Below are 14,404 nucleotides of genomic sequence, written 5' to 3'. Positions count from 1 at the left end.
AATAAGAAAAACTCTTTTTCTCATGCTAAGCTAGACAATTATATATGAGATAATGAATAGATCATGCAGAAAATAGCAGGTCACATATCTTTGGTGTAATAAGAGTGGAGGGGTCACCACTTCATTTTCTCATGGATGAGTGAAGGGAGAGATTTGTGAAGATCAAAGCGAAGTATTCGTCTACAAAGCTGCTCATATATCAGCAGATATTTTATAGAGCTTTTCATCATTTCCACAAAAGGGAATCAAAATGGTTTTCATTTCATAAACAAATGTAGGCTGTATATAAGCATTAGAATAAGTATATTAATAAGGATTTGTCAAAGAGATAATTGGAAGAAAGTTACAGCATATTAGTATCTATGACCAAGAGGAAATTCTCACAGATTACCAAGTATATTAAGTATTGTGTTACATTAGACATTATAGAGATCTTAATGCTATTAGCTCATATGTTTCACCTGATCAAGCTTATTGAGGTTTGGAGGTAGATAAACAAGAAATTTCCAGGATGTGTGTAGTCAGAGTAATGGGATTGAGTTGTTCACATGGATTAGCAGCAGGCAGCTAAGGAAATGAGAGCAAGTGGAGATTTGCACAGTAACACATTTCCGACATTAAGCATGCTGTTCATCCCTTTAGTAAAGAAGTAACAATTCCATTTCTACAATTGTGAAAAAATGCAGTCCTTACATGCAGTCATTTGATAAGTAGGCAAGTACGCAGCAGTACAATGCACATTTGTAAGGTCAAGGTATTCGTGCTGGTAATGAAGAATTCTTTCTATTGTCTGCTGGAAGACAGTATTAACATGTGAGTGATTCATTCCTGCCTGAGTCAAAAAGCACATACCATTATAAATCAATGTACACCATAATATGATGGCTTTATCAGTGTACTGATAGACAAAGTGTCATGTCGTTCTATGTAATGCTTCATGGGTGGCCACATCCTCTCTAAATGTCACTACCTGCAGCACTGCATGGCCCAAATATGTGTTCAAAACACCATTACTTTATGCTTTATAAACTGAAGGCTGATGTGCATGCCAGGACATCTTACTTTTAGTGTCTTATTAGAGACTCATGGTACTGAAAATAAAAGTGAAATCATTCATTTTCTGGTCAGATGTCTCTGCAACTGCTTGAACATGAAATCTTTGGTCTGTAATTCAGGAAAACACCCCAGGTCTCAAACAACTAACTGTACGTAGGTGCTGGAAACTGTTAAAAACATTATCTTGCCATAAACGTTTTAGTGGGAGGTCATCAAAATGAAGACCAAGCTTTCTCTGTATTCTGTGGCTTAGAAAACCAGACATTTAGGGCAAATTTTATTGGTCTGTCTCCTGCTGTCAAGAACTGGTTGGAGCTGCTGACTGATGTGGGGTGCTCCCAGTGGGTAATGATAGATCTGTTTCCCAAAACCTAAAACCTACTGTAATTCAGCACTTTTTTAAATACACGTTAAGACATTTATATAGTTGGAGTTATGCAAGTTATGCAAGTGGAGAAACTTTGCAGAGAGGGTATTTAGGGTGAAAGCAGTAATGTCAAAAAGTAAAATGCTGAGGATGTAGGATGACACAGTGGAGAATGTGATTTCATATGTGAGACCACTGAGGTCATTATAGAGGCTATGTGGAACTTCTTCCCATGACACATATGATGTTTGGAATTTTTATCTGGATTAGTCAAATAAAAAAAACCATTCATATCACATTCAAGAAAGTACAAAACCTTTTGAGAACTACTGAACCAGCGCCGAATCTTATCATCAGAGTATATAATGGATCCAGTCAAGTTGGTATTTAGTTTCACTCGTGGTTTCTTTCAGGTTCATGAACTGTAACAAGAAAAACAATATATACCCTAGAATATTCAGGGCTAAATACTTCACTTAAAACTTTTCACAATTAATATTAAGTTAGTGCCCAAACACCCAATCAAGCATAGAATTGGCTTTAGTAAAATATTAAAAAAGAAAAAAAAAAGTCTGCTTGTTTGCAAACTCCTTTCCAAACGCCTTGATGTTCTTTCATTAGAATAGCTCAATAGCGCCTCCATTTGGATAAAGAATGGTGTGAAGACCCACGTGTCAGGAATAATTCTTAAAACGCAACAATTTTGTGTATGAGGAAATGTATTCGGCATTGTACTTGAAACTGAGAACTCCCCAGGGCCTCATGTTTTTGCAAGCTACATTATATTGCCAAAAGTTTTGGGACACCCCTCCAAATCATTGAATTCAGGTGTTGTTTTTCAGGTGTTGGGCTTGACCCCTTAGTTCCAGTGAAAGGAACTCTTAATGCTTCAGCATACCAAGACATTTTGGACAATTTTATGCTCCCAACTTTGTGGGAACCTGTGAGTCCTGACCTCAAACTGATAGAACACCTTTGGGATGAATTAGAGCGGATACTAAGAGTTCCTTTCACTGGAAATAAGGGGCCAAGCCCAAACACTGAAAATGAACACCTGAATTCAATGATTTGGAGGGGTGTCCTAAAACGTTTGGCAATATAGTGTATATCTGATTCCAGAACTAGGCCAGCCTTTAGGGTGTGAATTGATTTCATTGTGTCATGACTGATATTACATAGAAAGAATAAATATTAATAATTGTGGGCATTTACTTGCAAACTTAAATGTGACAATATTAAAATATTAAATCTGTAAATTATTTTAATTCACCAAATGGTTAATGTTTCCCATGAAAATCGTGTACACCAGAGATGACGTGTCCAATTGATTATATGTAAAGTGATGTAAAGCAAATTTTTGATACCTGATATTTTTTACTGAGAGAAAAATGAAGGTACTCTCAATCACTAAGGAAAGAACAACGAAAAGTATTTTATGTATTATATGTTCCTCAAGTGTGAATATTGTTTTAGTAGTATTAGATCTCTATTCAAGTGAAATATTCCATAAATGAGTATTGTTTTCAGTGTCTACTTTATTTCAGGAAAAAAACAAAGTAGTGTATTTATAATGATCGTCATAACGCACCTCAGGCACAAACTGCGTTCAAAAACAAAAACATGAACCCCATTATAACAGAGAAAAAAACAAGAACTGTACAGTGCTCTGCACATTTAAGCAGCCCAGTCAGCAGTCAGGACATTTATGATATCACCATGTCAGTTATTTGAGATATGAGATTGAGATATGAGAGCCAAAGTCCTACTTTAGTCTTGCAGAACACTGGGGTGATATCTGACACCACGCTGCCGTCTGCTGGACGATTTATGAAACATGTTCAGCTGTGCTCTAAGTGTCCTATTTTTAACAACTTTTACTAGTGTGATTAGTTTGGGATCAATCCCTGGGGTTCGATTGCACAGACGGACAGGACTGCAAAATGCGAAAGAAATAAAAACAACTCAAAAGTTGTATTGCTATTATGAAGCGTTCATTTCAGTTCATTTTAAGGAACCTGAGAAATGCTGAGGCGTGCATTCTGCACTAGTGATTTTGCTGTATACGGCAAACTGTACTTCAGAGAGGTTTACTCATCTTTTATATATTTGTATACATATTTTTTGTTTCTAAATCGAACAATTTGCATTCAGTATTGGTAGTAAGCTTGTGTCCGACCTTCTTTCTATTCTTGGCAGTTGTCATGTGTCCAGGGCATTTGGCTTAGAGGCTCGTGCTGCACAGACCCGCCCCTTTGGCCGAGCGGGACACTGCAGAAACAAACTCCAACTGCGAACCAAACTTCTAACATTGCGAGCATTTGTTTTTATTGTTGTTTTTTTGTACATGCTTTACAAGCTTCTCGACTTTATTTATACTTTTATACACTAGGCATAACTCATGCGTACACGATGACGCGAGAGGAGGACCTGATACGGATAGCGAAAAAGCTAGACAAAATGGTGTCTAGGAATAACACGGTGAGATATTTATTTTGACGCCTGCTTCACGTTGTTGTTGTTGTTGGGGTTTTTTCCCCCCCACCCTCTTCTTTCAAAGTTTCAGCGTATGTAAATAACCTTCCTGGTACGACATGTCGTCGTGTATTTGTTTACTTTTAATGCTTTCGCTCTTGTAAGTTGATTATACAATGTGGAGTAGTAATGGTTGGAGCTGGCGCGCTTTGGGGAACGCATATGTGAACAGGTGTCCTGTAGAGCTCTGTACAGTTGCTACCAGTGTCCTGTTCCTGCTGTACAACCATGAACAAATGTGGAACTGCAGGCTACAACTAGATTACTTTGCATTTTTCTTGTGCATTATTTTGTCTTCTGTAAGCCTACCGGTTTCCTGATTGTGTAGCTAGGTTTCTTCTTTATTTCCTTCTGTTTTCTTTTGCACTGATGCACTGCGTAAATGTTTACTCACTCCATTCGTGTCACTGAGCCCTAACAACAAGATGGAGGAATGAACTGATTAAATAGTAACCATTTTAGATAAGTCACAGTTCAGAATAATAACATGCCACACACAATGTACATAACGCACACATAGTGCACAAATATACATAATTACTCTTTTCTTTAAACTTTATATGCTGTAAATACAGCTTCTCGATGCACATAATGACATAGCCTTATTTATTGATGTACATATTGACATATTTATTTGCACAATTTCTGGTAGATTGCTATGTACCTGTACTTTGCAATGACAATCTATCTATCCATCTATCTGTCTGTCTGTCTGTCTGTCTTTTGGTTCTTTACAGGAAGGTGCTCTTGACCTGTTGAGAGAATTACAAAAAATGAATATGACCCTTAAGTTGCTTCAGGTAAGTAAATTAGTAAAGTCGAATTATAAATCAGAATAAAATCACTCAAGCTATACATCCGAAATGATGAAATGAAGTAGGATTATACGTAGTTTTCTCTGTACCATGTTTAAGTTATTTTAGTTATAACTGAATGCGAGTTCTATGCATTCTTCATTTTATTTCAGGATACAAGAATTGGCATGTCTGTTAATGGAATAAGAAAGCACTGCAGAGACGAAGACGTTGTTGCCCTTGCAAAGATTCTTATCAAAAACTGGAAGAGGCTATTAGGTAGCTACGGTTTTATGGCCTACTTTTTGTTCCATGTTTTCCAATGTACAAAACATAGCAAGATATAGAAGTAAATTAATAATACTGCCTGTGTAGAACCTAGCCAGTCCCAGAAAGCAGAAAGACCAAATGAGATGAAAAATGGGAGTGGGGACAGTACACAGTCACCTTGTGGACCTTCTCCGGAGACAGACACAAGGTAAGAGTAGGATTAAGCAATAAATCTGCAAGGTTTATGTGAAAGTGAAACCATACAGTATGTGTATGCATGCTTTTATGAACTGAAACTTGTAGGAAGAAGAAAACAATGAATAAATGTTCAAACTGGACCTGTTTGTCTTGTCAGCCCTAAATCCAGTTTAAACAGTCCCAAGAAACCAGTTGATAAGCAGAGAAAAGAGAAACCCGAGGAAGTGTTTAAGAAAGAAAGACAAGAGGGTGACCACAAAAAGGATAAACACTTCAGTAATCACACAAAGGAAAGGGAGAGGTGAGCACTCCACCTTGTTGTGTATCTCCTAATGTATTCAGTGGAGTCACAAGGCTGAAGAGTTATGTTCTTATGTTCTGTTAGGATCAATGTTATGGATTCAAGTGTATCTTCCTCTGATTCACCCCTCCTTCCTCTCAAGTGTTCTTCAGTGGACGTGAAGAAAGACAGGTCAGGGCTAGTGTGTGTTCTCAGAGGATCTGCATGGCATTAACTTTCATTTTCTCTCTAATGTTGCTAATGTGTAATTACACAACAGTTGAAGGAGATACTGTACTGTATATGTAGTTGATCAACACCACATTATAATTTGGAGGTGTGCTTTGAATTGGTGGATGTGTTTGGGTTGTGTAATCAACAGCCCAATTCAATTAATGAAGCTCGCTCATCATTATAGATTACCTAGTGTGTTGTACAACTAATCATTTACTTATGTGTGATTTTTTAGTTTCTCATCTATTCTAACCAACTTGAGGATAAAGCAGTATGAATAATTAAACTTTTGCACTCTCTGATCTTTCAGGGTAGAGTACCACAGGGCTAAAGGTGGTGTGGCTGAGGTTAATAAGGCCAATAAAAACAAACTTTTTTCACGACACAGACAGTGGACATTGAGCTCTGTGTTTGGATAGCTTTGCTATCTACAGCACAACAAAGGTTTTGTATTGTTTTGTATTGGATTAACTCCAGTGGACACTTAGCCCTGCTCTACCCTATAGCATGTTGTTGCTCTCTTACAACAAACTGTGTTCAAAATAATAGTAAAACTATTATATGGGGGCTTCTGATAATTCTTTCCCATAGCTTTCCTTAATTCATATTCTTTTCATCCAAAGCATTAATTCACATAATGAGAGAAAAAGAGGGTAGTACTTTTTTTTTTTGAAAATGAGCATGCAAGACAGAGTTATTGTTTGGCTGATTGAATGAGATAAATAATGTAGACATTGTTTTATAACTGAGTCTCATTCTGGGGTTAATATTTTAAAATCTTAGCTTATAGTTTTGTATTTTGCTTCAATGCATATTAGACAGTAATATACCTGAACATTACTGTGTAATAGTATGTGCTAAATAGTATGTGAAAGTGTTTAGGGAGATGCTCCTGATGATATGCTGCTTCTTGTTTGTCATCATTCACACACTGAAGAATGAAAGAGCAAGCAGTCAAGCACCCTTTCTCACTTGGAAAGCTGTTTACTGTATAAGATGGGCTATTAAGGGCTATTTACGTTACACCTCCTAGATATTGCTTCAGTTATAGTCTCATTTTACAGCTTGTGTTTTTGAGGTGCTGAATACAAAATTAATTACACAGGACAGAGGCTCCTGATCCCCAGAGTCCTCTTCATCTTCTTCATCTTCACCATTCTCTTCCTGCTCATATTCGTAAACACCAGCCTGAAGTGAAGAAAGACAGGTCAGCATCCTTGGCATAAATAATGACTCTGTGAGAACATGTTTAAGAAACACTGAACAGATGGGATAAGCACTTAATTTTTAGAAATTGTATGTATTAATTTCAGGAGAGTGGCACCAGAAACACTGACCTCTCAACATTCTCAGTCTCATCATTCCTCTTCTCATAAAAGGCCATCTCTAGAGGCTCCTAAAGAGAGGTCAGACTGTGGTCCTGCATGATTTTTTAAAATAGTGTTGTCATTGCTTTTAAGAAAAATGGTCTATTTTGGAACAAAAGTCTACATTCATTGCCAAAAATATGGCACATTTTGATTTTTCTCTGTATCAAATAACAGAATGGAACTGTTTATTTTTACACATAGAAAAAAGACTCCAGATCAAAACGCCCTATTTCCTCCTTTGCCTCTTCATCTGCATCCCCCTGCTCAGAAACAATGTGCTTTAGAGATGAAGAAACCAAGGTCAGGGTTTCTTTGGAATGCTGAATTAAACTCTAGAAGTTATTTAATACTGTAAACTCATGCAAAACCCGCAAAAGCATGACACTGAAATTTAAAATAACCTTCTGATACATAGTTTTTGCCTCCAGTTGGTTTATTTGAGTGCACTGTATGTTTTTGTAATTGGATCTGTCAATACTCTGACTTTTCTACCTGCTTTGCTACCATCAAAATACTGCATGTAAAACTAATGTACTTCTGCAAAGAACTCCCACAAGTTCCTGTTCCTAGGATCTGTTATGGTATATATTTCTCATTGTGTATACTTTGTAAAAAAAAAAAAAAAAAAAAAAAAAAAAGGCAGCTGCAGTGCAAATATCACTACTCCTCCAGCAAACTGGACTTGGCCATGCACCAAGAGGTCAAGGATTTGGTTTTAACTGATAACATACTGTTTATTCTTTTGTGCCCTTGAGAAACGCTTACCATACATGGTAGAGTATTGAGTATTGCAGACATTTGATGTAGAGCAGGCAATATAGGCAACATAATCTAATCGATTGCAAATGCAAAAACTAGTATTAACAATGGCAACAAATTATTCTGAAGTAGTCAACACTACTTCAGGTTGGTGAAATCTGGCATTATCAGATTTCAGATTTATCTGTTTGGTTGCAATGGAAGTCCAATATGAGCGAGCAGCTTGAAGACATTCCCTGGAGCTCTCCCAATAAACCAGATCATACAACTATTTACCCTGGCATCCAGAGTCCAGGAAGTCTTAGATAACAATAGTTGTCAGAGAATTAAAGAAAGACGACCATGAGCTCTATGAATTACTATATATCTGAAGCAGCACGTGGGACTCAAGATTTCTTGACGCAAACTGCAGCTGCAGATTCTAATCATCTTATAGCCAGATTATCTTACTGCATTATCTTATGTCATATGGCTAGTTGAAGGCATATAATAGCCGAAGTCTATATCTACATCAAGGCATCTCTTGGATCCTTAGTCCAGGAGAAGAGTAGGTACTGACATGCAGTGAATACAAAACAAATACAGTTGCTCTGTCAAGTGTTTATTTTCTGGTTTGGACTCTATCTGATTTACAAAATACCATTTACAAATCGAATTGTGTATGTCAGTTGATAAAATGTGCTCAGGTTTGATTGTTTTAGTAATTAGTGTAGGATAACCTGCTAATATTCTGGCACTGGTGACCTCTGGTGGTCAAATTTGGGATTGTTTGAGAAATCTGTAATCTTGAGCACCCACAGTAGTTTTCTAACTATTTTAATGTGTATCATTCACAATGGAGTCTAATCTCTACATTGTATGTTTCTTGCTGCCTTAATTGGTTGGAAATTAAATTGTGTATACAGTCAGTCCTTCATTAAGTTATATTCACGTAAAATAATATTCTAGAATGTGATTAAAAAGAGATTTGGTCTGGGATACCCGGTTGCACAAGGATAAAGTGAGATCATATCCTGATGATGCCATAGCCATATAGAGCTCTCCTCATAGTGTGTTCAGCTGTCCTGTGACACAGTGCAAACAGTTGTTGAGTGGCTTCAGGTGTCTCAAAGGAAACATCTGTTTGTCCCACCAATAATAATAATAATAATAATAATACACTGCTAAGAGTACATTCAGCTGAGGGTTTAAGGTGCAGTTTTGTGAATGGCTTGCAAGTTATGGTTTTGCCATGATTACTAAAATTTTGTAACATAACCATTTTGCATGGCTAGAAGAAGACTCTGCAGTACATGTGGTGTCGTGTATTTTCGCTTGAATTATCAATAGATAATTGTTGTTTTTATTAGGAAAGAGACTGTGAATCCTGATGCTCCTCTTCCTCCTCTTCCTCTTCACCTTCATCCCTCTACTCCTACAAAGCGTCCTTCCTTAGACATGCAGAAAGACAAAGAAAAAGAAAGCAAAGACAAAGAAAGGTTATTGATTGGATTTTTAGCATGCTGGAAACCAGACAGGTTTATACCTTTATACCTTGTTTTTAGATGTTTTTAGTAATTGTCTCACAATAGGTTTATTTCTTCACCATAATAAATGTAGAAAAGAGATGCCAGCACCAAAACGAAGTGCACAGCAGATGATACCTGAACATAAGAAACCCAGGTCTGAAGCTTGTAACTTATTGGGTTGTCTTAGCAATAATGCTACTAAACTAAAAGCTGGATTCTATGGAAGATGCATGCATTGAAAAGATGTATTTTGGTTCCTTAAAAAGTTCAAATAATGTTCCCATGTCAGCAGAGATCTGGGGGAGAGTAAACCAGCCAAAAGACTGTCTACAGACATGAAGAAAGACAGGTTGGAACTTAGATGTGTGTCAGTATGGATGAAAGACAGAGGGCAGTATCAGTGCATGAATTAGTCTGGCTGCGATTTATCAGCTTGCGGGTGGTCATAATAAAAACATCGCTCCATTTATGCCAGTGAAGTTTTTTCATATTAAATTGTCATTGTACTGATAGTTTCTTATTGTTGTTTTTTTTTTCAAAAGGAATTCCTCAGATTTCAGTCAGCAGCCTCCGAAAAAACCCAGTAACGATGCAAAGAAAGAAAGGTTTGATCAGAAACATCACCAAGTGTGTCATGAGGTTTAAACTACAGTAGCTCATCTGAAATTATTTTAGGATAGAGGAAAAGCTTCCACTACAATCTGTAGTGTTTTTCTCCTATTTCATTTTTTTTTTTTAGAAAAGACTCCACAGACTCTAAGTCTGGTCAGCGACAGCAAGCGAGTGACTCCAAACCTCAGAGGTACAGTATTTGCCTCTTACTATTTTTTGGTTGACAATTTATTCATGTTGAGAGCAAATGTTACTGTTTAGGACAGATAATATAAAACCTGCTTTTCACACAGAAGGGACTCGGTTAACTCAAAGTCCGGAAGCTCACCCCTGTCTAGGAAGCTCTCGGAAGAAAGGCAAGATTTAATTGCTCACTTATACATTATAGTTATCACTAATTTACAGGAATCTGTAATGGATTAAGGATGATTGCTTGTGTCTTCCAGGAAAGAATCTCAAGGCCCTAAGTTAACTCTCCCTGGAGCTATACAGAGAAAGGTGTCCACTGACAGTAATGATGGAAGGTACACTTCTATCACCTTTTTTTGTGTAGCATGTGGTGTACATATTTAGTTTTTAAAGCCAATTTAAGGTGATATTCTGACTGTTTAGCAGACAGTGTTTTGGGTAAAGTCCTATTGCATCCTGTTGCTACGCCATAGACTTGTGTTTTAGTCTCTTGCTTAAATGAGCTCATCATTTACTCGGTAATTAGCCAATAAGTTTAATCAAGTGTGTTAGATTAGACATAACAGTAATTACACAGTATGTGGTTGGACTGGAATGAGATTTGAAACTAAAAAATACACTATGTAGCTACGCAGCTAAGGCTATGTTTGGAAAATAAACTGTGTCTGATTCATATTACATTTATACACCAGAGAGCTATTTTAGCAAGTGATGAAAGTTTGTCATGCTCATCTCCACGCAGGTGCTGCTACGCTCTAATTCACAGCAGTATTGTAATAAATGTATATCAGAATCAGTGGAAATTACATACACTTTGTGCCACAATTTATCTTGATTTTTTTTTTATCTTTATGTGAACAGAAAAAGTAAACCCGAGACCCCAAAGACACCCAGCACCCCCACCACCCCTCTGTCTCCGTCCTTCAGCCCTGCTGGTGGTCCTCTCTCCCCTCACCTGCTCACAGGGGACTCCATCAGGGACAAGTGCATTGAAATGCTGTCAGCTGCACTACGCACAGATGGTAGTAAAACACAATAAACACTAAATGTGTAACCGCAAAGAATTGCTTAAGCTATTTTATGGCCATGGACTTTAGTAGTAGAAGGTCATTATCATGTGAGATCTCCCTCCACTTTTTCCTTCCTTCCTTCCTTCCTTCCTTCCTTCCTTCCTTCCTTCCTTCCTTCCTTCCTTTCTTTCTTTCTTTCTTTCTTCCTTCCTTCCTTCCTTCCCTCCTTCCCTCCTTCCTTCCTTCCTTCCTTCCTTCCTTTCTTCCTTCCTACAGATGACTACAAATATTATGGAGCAAACTGTGATTCCATGGCAGCTGAAATTGAGGATCATATCCTTTAAAAACAAGAAATTATTCTTGGTAATATTAAAAATTTAAGATTAAATCAATTAAATCAAATTTAAGATTAAGCTTAAAATTAAAATCTTTCAAGATATCTATGATATTATGAGTTCTTTTGTAATATATGTTGTGATATATGTATTAACTGGTTGTGTAATCCAGTCGAGACACTTGGTGCACCACCAGACAGACAACTATTAGTGAAAGTGACTGTAGGAACAAATTTCATTCGGTTTTCAGTAGATTCCTTACATTTGACCAGACATTACAAGATAACGCTGATGGCTTTGCTGCTCATCACTGGTGCTGACATATCTTTTAAGGAGAGTAATGACCACTTGGTTGGAAATGTAATATTGGTAAACAGGAAATATTTTTGTGGTGATGTATATAGCATGGTGGCCACAGTGCGATGTGAGACAAAGAGCTGCAGCAGATCTGTCAGTCAAAATAGAGATGGCAGGATATGAAATGAAGAACTGAAAAATGTTATGCTGCTCCTCTAACAAAACTCTTCAATCTCTTCCTTAACTGACCTTGTCTCCTTAAATATCTACCAGGAGATTAAAGCCACAGATATGAAATATAAAAACAGAGTACGTAGCCGCATCAGCAACCTGAAAGATCCAAAGAATCCGAATTTACGCAAGAATGTCTTGGGAGGAGCTATTGAGCTGAGTCGCATAGCCACCATGACTGCTGAGGTGTGTATGAATTATTTATGTATTGAACTGTTATTATAGACTGTGCATTCAGGTGGTGATGGCAAACATATTTGATCCTGGTTGTTCATTTCTTAGGTTCTTCATCCAGACAATATTGATATTGTATCTATATTTTATGAAAAACTCTCTACATCCCTGAACTAATGTTTAATTTTGAAATCCTTTCACGATCTTGACATGTGCAGGGAACAGAAATATACTACAAATTATTAAAATAATGCTTTAAGTATTATATCTCACTAGCATAATTATGTAGCCTTTTTCAAAAGTATGAAGGGCTGGCAGCCTTGGTAGCAGTTATGGAGTCATTTTAGACCGGCTCTGTAATGTTCTTTGTGAGGTAGGAAATGGCTAGTGATGAGCTGAAGCAGCTGAGGAACATTCTGACTCAGGAAGCCATCCGTGAGCACCAGATGGCCAAGACCGGAGGCACAGTCACTGACCTGCTGCAGTGTGGCAAATGCAAGAAAAAGAACTGCACATACAACCAGGTACTACATTCTTTCTTGAAAACAACTAACGCTTTCTTTTTGCATAAGGATCAAAATTATATAGTATATATGGAAATGTAACTCACAGTATAACAACCATTGTTAAGCTAAGTTTTTTGGAACTTTTTGTTTTTTAATTTTATGTCTCACACTTTTTTTTTTGCTTGATGCAATGATGCTGTTGGAAAGACTAGGGGGAAAAAAACAATCAAGTTCTTCTGTAGCGAATACATGACATAAGGACCTTAGTGATGAAGTGGTAGATATTGTGTTGGATGTCTTGGAGCATTAGATATCTTTCTGAGCATTTCAAATACATGTAAAGGCACATCTTCAATATGTGATATTGCACAGGTGCAAACTCGGAGTGCTGATGAGCCCATGACCACATTTGTACTGTGCAATGAGTGTGGAAACCGCTGGAAGGTGAGGAGTTTTAGTTTAATGGAAAAAACATGATTTATTCCCCTGAATTCACTAGTCATTTGATTTTACATTCATTGAACCGGGAATGTAAACGTGTGCTTGCTTTCCTGATCTATTTCTGCTGTTTAATAATTATTTATGTATTTTTCAGTTTTGCTGATTCCTGTTCAAAGCTCCATCTACAGCGAACACTTGGGATCTTCCTTCTTTTTTTTTTTTAATATAGATTGTACTGTAGTGTGCCATTTTCAAAAGGCTGATTAATTGTAATGGCTTAATTGAATATTGGAGTTAATTGAATATTGGAGTTAAAAATCAAACAATGCCACACAATAGAAAATACAACCTTAACATTTTAAGAATTTTAATTTTGTCTTGAAGTTCAGTAATTTTTTTAAAACCTTTTTTCTACCACATACTTTAACTGCATGATTTGAAGTGAAATTTAAGCTAAAAAAAAGTGATGGAAATCTATTTGTAACAGTTATTTTTTTTTCATTTGAGTGTTTAACCACAACCACAATGTACACTGTTGTAAATGCTAGAGCAATAATTAAACGATGAAGCTGAAAAGCTCTATATCAATTAATACAATCGTAGCAATAAAACTAATAAAAATAAATAAATATAATTATTGTGTAGCATTAGTATTAGTATTAGCAGTTCTTTAAAGACTGAATTAATACGCTACAGTAATAACGTTAATGATCGAGTTGTGCCTTAGTAAATAAAGTTGTATTTATACTGAAGTGGAAGGTATTTTTGTACTTTCTGTACCAGGTTTAATAGCACTTCAGCTTGCATTACGTGTTGAATAAACCCAAGACACAGGAGACGTCTCTTTTCTTTTTCAGCTAAAGGCAGTATCACGTGTGAGGAATACATCCTTTGCACCCATGGCTACGGAAAGACGCAAGCCAGAGCTAATAATGCCCCTGTCTCTATATTGAGCCTTAATAAGTACTATGCTCTCTGGCTCATTCTTATTCTCTGCACTAAACAACTGACTCAGTGTGGAATTATCCTCTTTTATCACTGGGAAGCTCAGGATTTGGTGTTTAGCCACCTGGAAACAGAATTAAAGAGAAACTGCTTAAAGAAAGTACATTTCCTTTGCTGGGAATAAAACACTGTTTTAGCTTTTAATTATAATGCTAATTGAATGTGTCTAGAGGTTTCTTGGAAAGGAAGAAGCTCAATTACAAGCACAATTTACAAGAAAAAGTAATTTCATGTTG

General features: G+C 36.8%; 1 protein-coding gene across 12 annotated transcripts; it reads left to right on the top strand.

Moving 5' to 3' along the window:
* The first annotated feature begins 3,629 nt into the window (after positions 1-3,629).
* On the top strand, positions 3,630-13,915 carry tcea3 (transcription elongation factor A (SII), 3). 12 transcript variants are annotated; one of them, XM_058390040.1, is made up of 22 exons: positions 3,635-3,901; positions 4,693-4,755; positions 4,923-5,028; positions 5,125-5,227; positions 5,375-5,518; positions 5,603-5,689; positions 6,837-6,938; positions 7,045-7,137; positions 7,303-7,401; positions 9,210-9,338; positions 9,460-9,522; positions 9,658-9,717; positions 9,911-9,973; positions 10,108-10,170; positions 10,274-10,336; positions 10,427-10,504; positions 11,031-11,191; positions 11,456-11,517; positions 12,079-12,228; positions 12,594-12,740; positions 13,095-13,166; positions 13,318-13,915. In XM_058390040.1, exons 1-22 carry the CDS (start codon positions 3,833-3,835, stop codon positions 13,324-13,326), a joined length of 1,986 nt encoding a protein of 661 aa, XP_058246023.1. In that variant the 5' UTR covers positions 3,635-3,832; the 3' UTR covers positions 13,327-13,915. The 12 variants fall into 12 exon arrangements, with proteins under 12 accessions (XP_058246098.1, XP_058246058.1, XP_058246023.1 ...); XM_058390049.1 differs by having other exon boundaries at positions 3,636-3,901; positions 9,661-9,717; XM_058390058.1 differs by lacking the exon at positions 7,303-7,401 and having other exon boundaries at positions 3,637-3,901.
* Positions 13,916-14,404: the final 489 nt, after the last annotated feature.

Source organism: Hemibagrus wyckioides, linkage group LG01 (genome assembly GCF_019097595.1).
Source record: "Hemibagrus wyckioides isolate EC202008001 linkage group LG01, SWU_Hwy_1.0, whole genome shotgun sequence".
Taxonomy (NCBI): domain Eukaryota; kingdom Metazoa; phylum Chordata; class Actinopteri; order Siluriformes; family Bagridae; genus Hemibagrus; species Hemibagrus wyckioides.
This window is presented reverse-complemented; position numbering and strand designations above follow the sequence as displayed.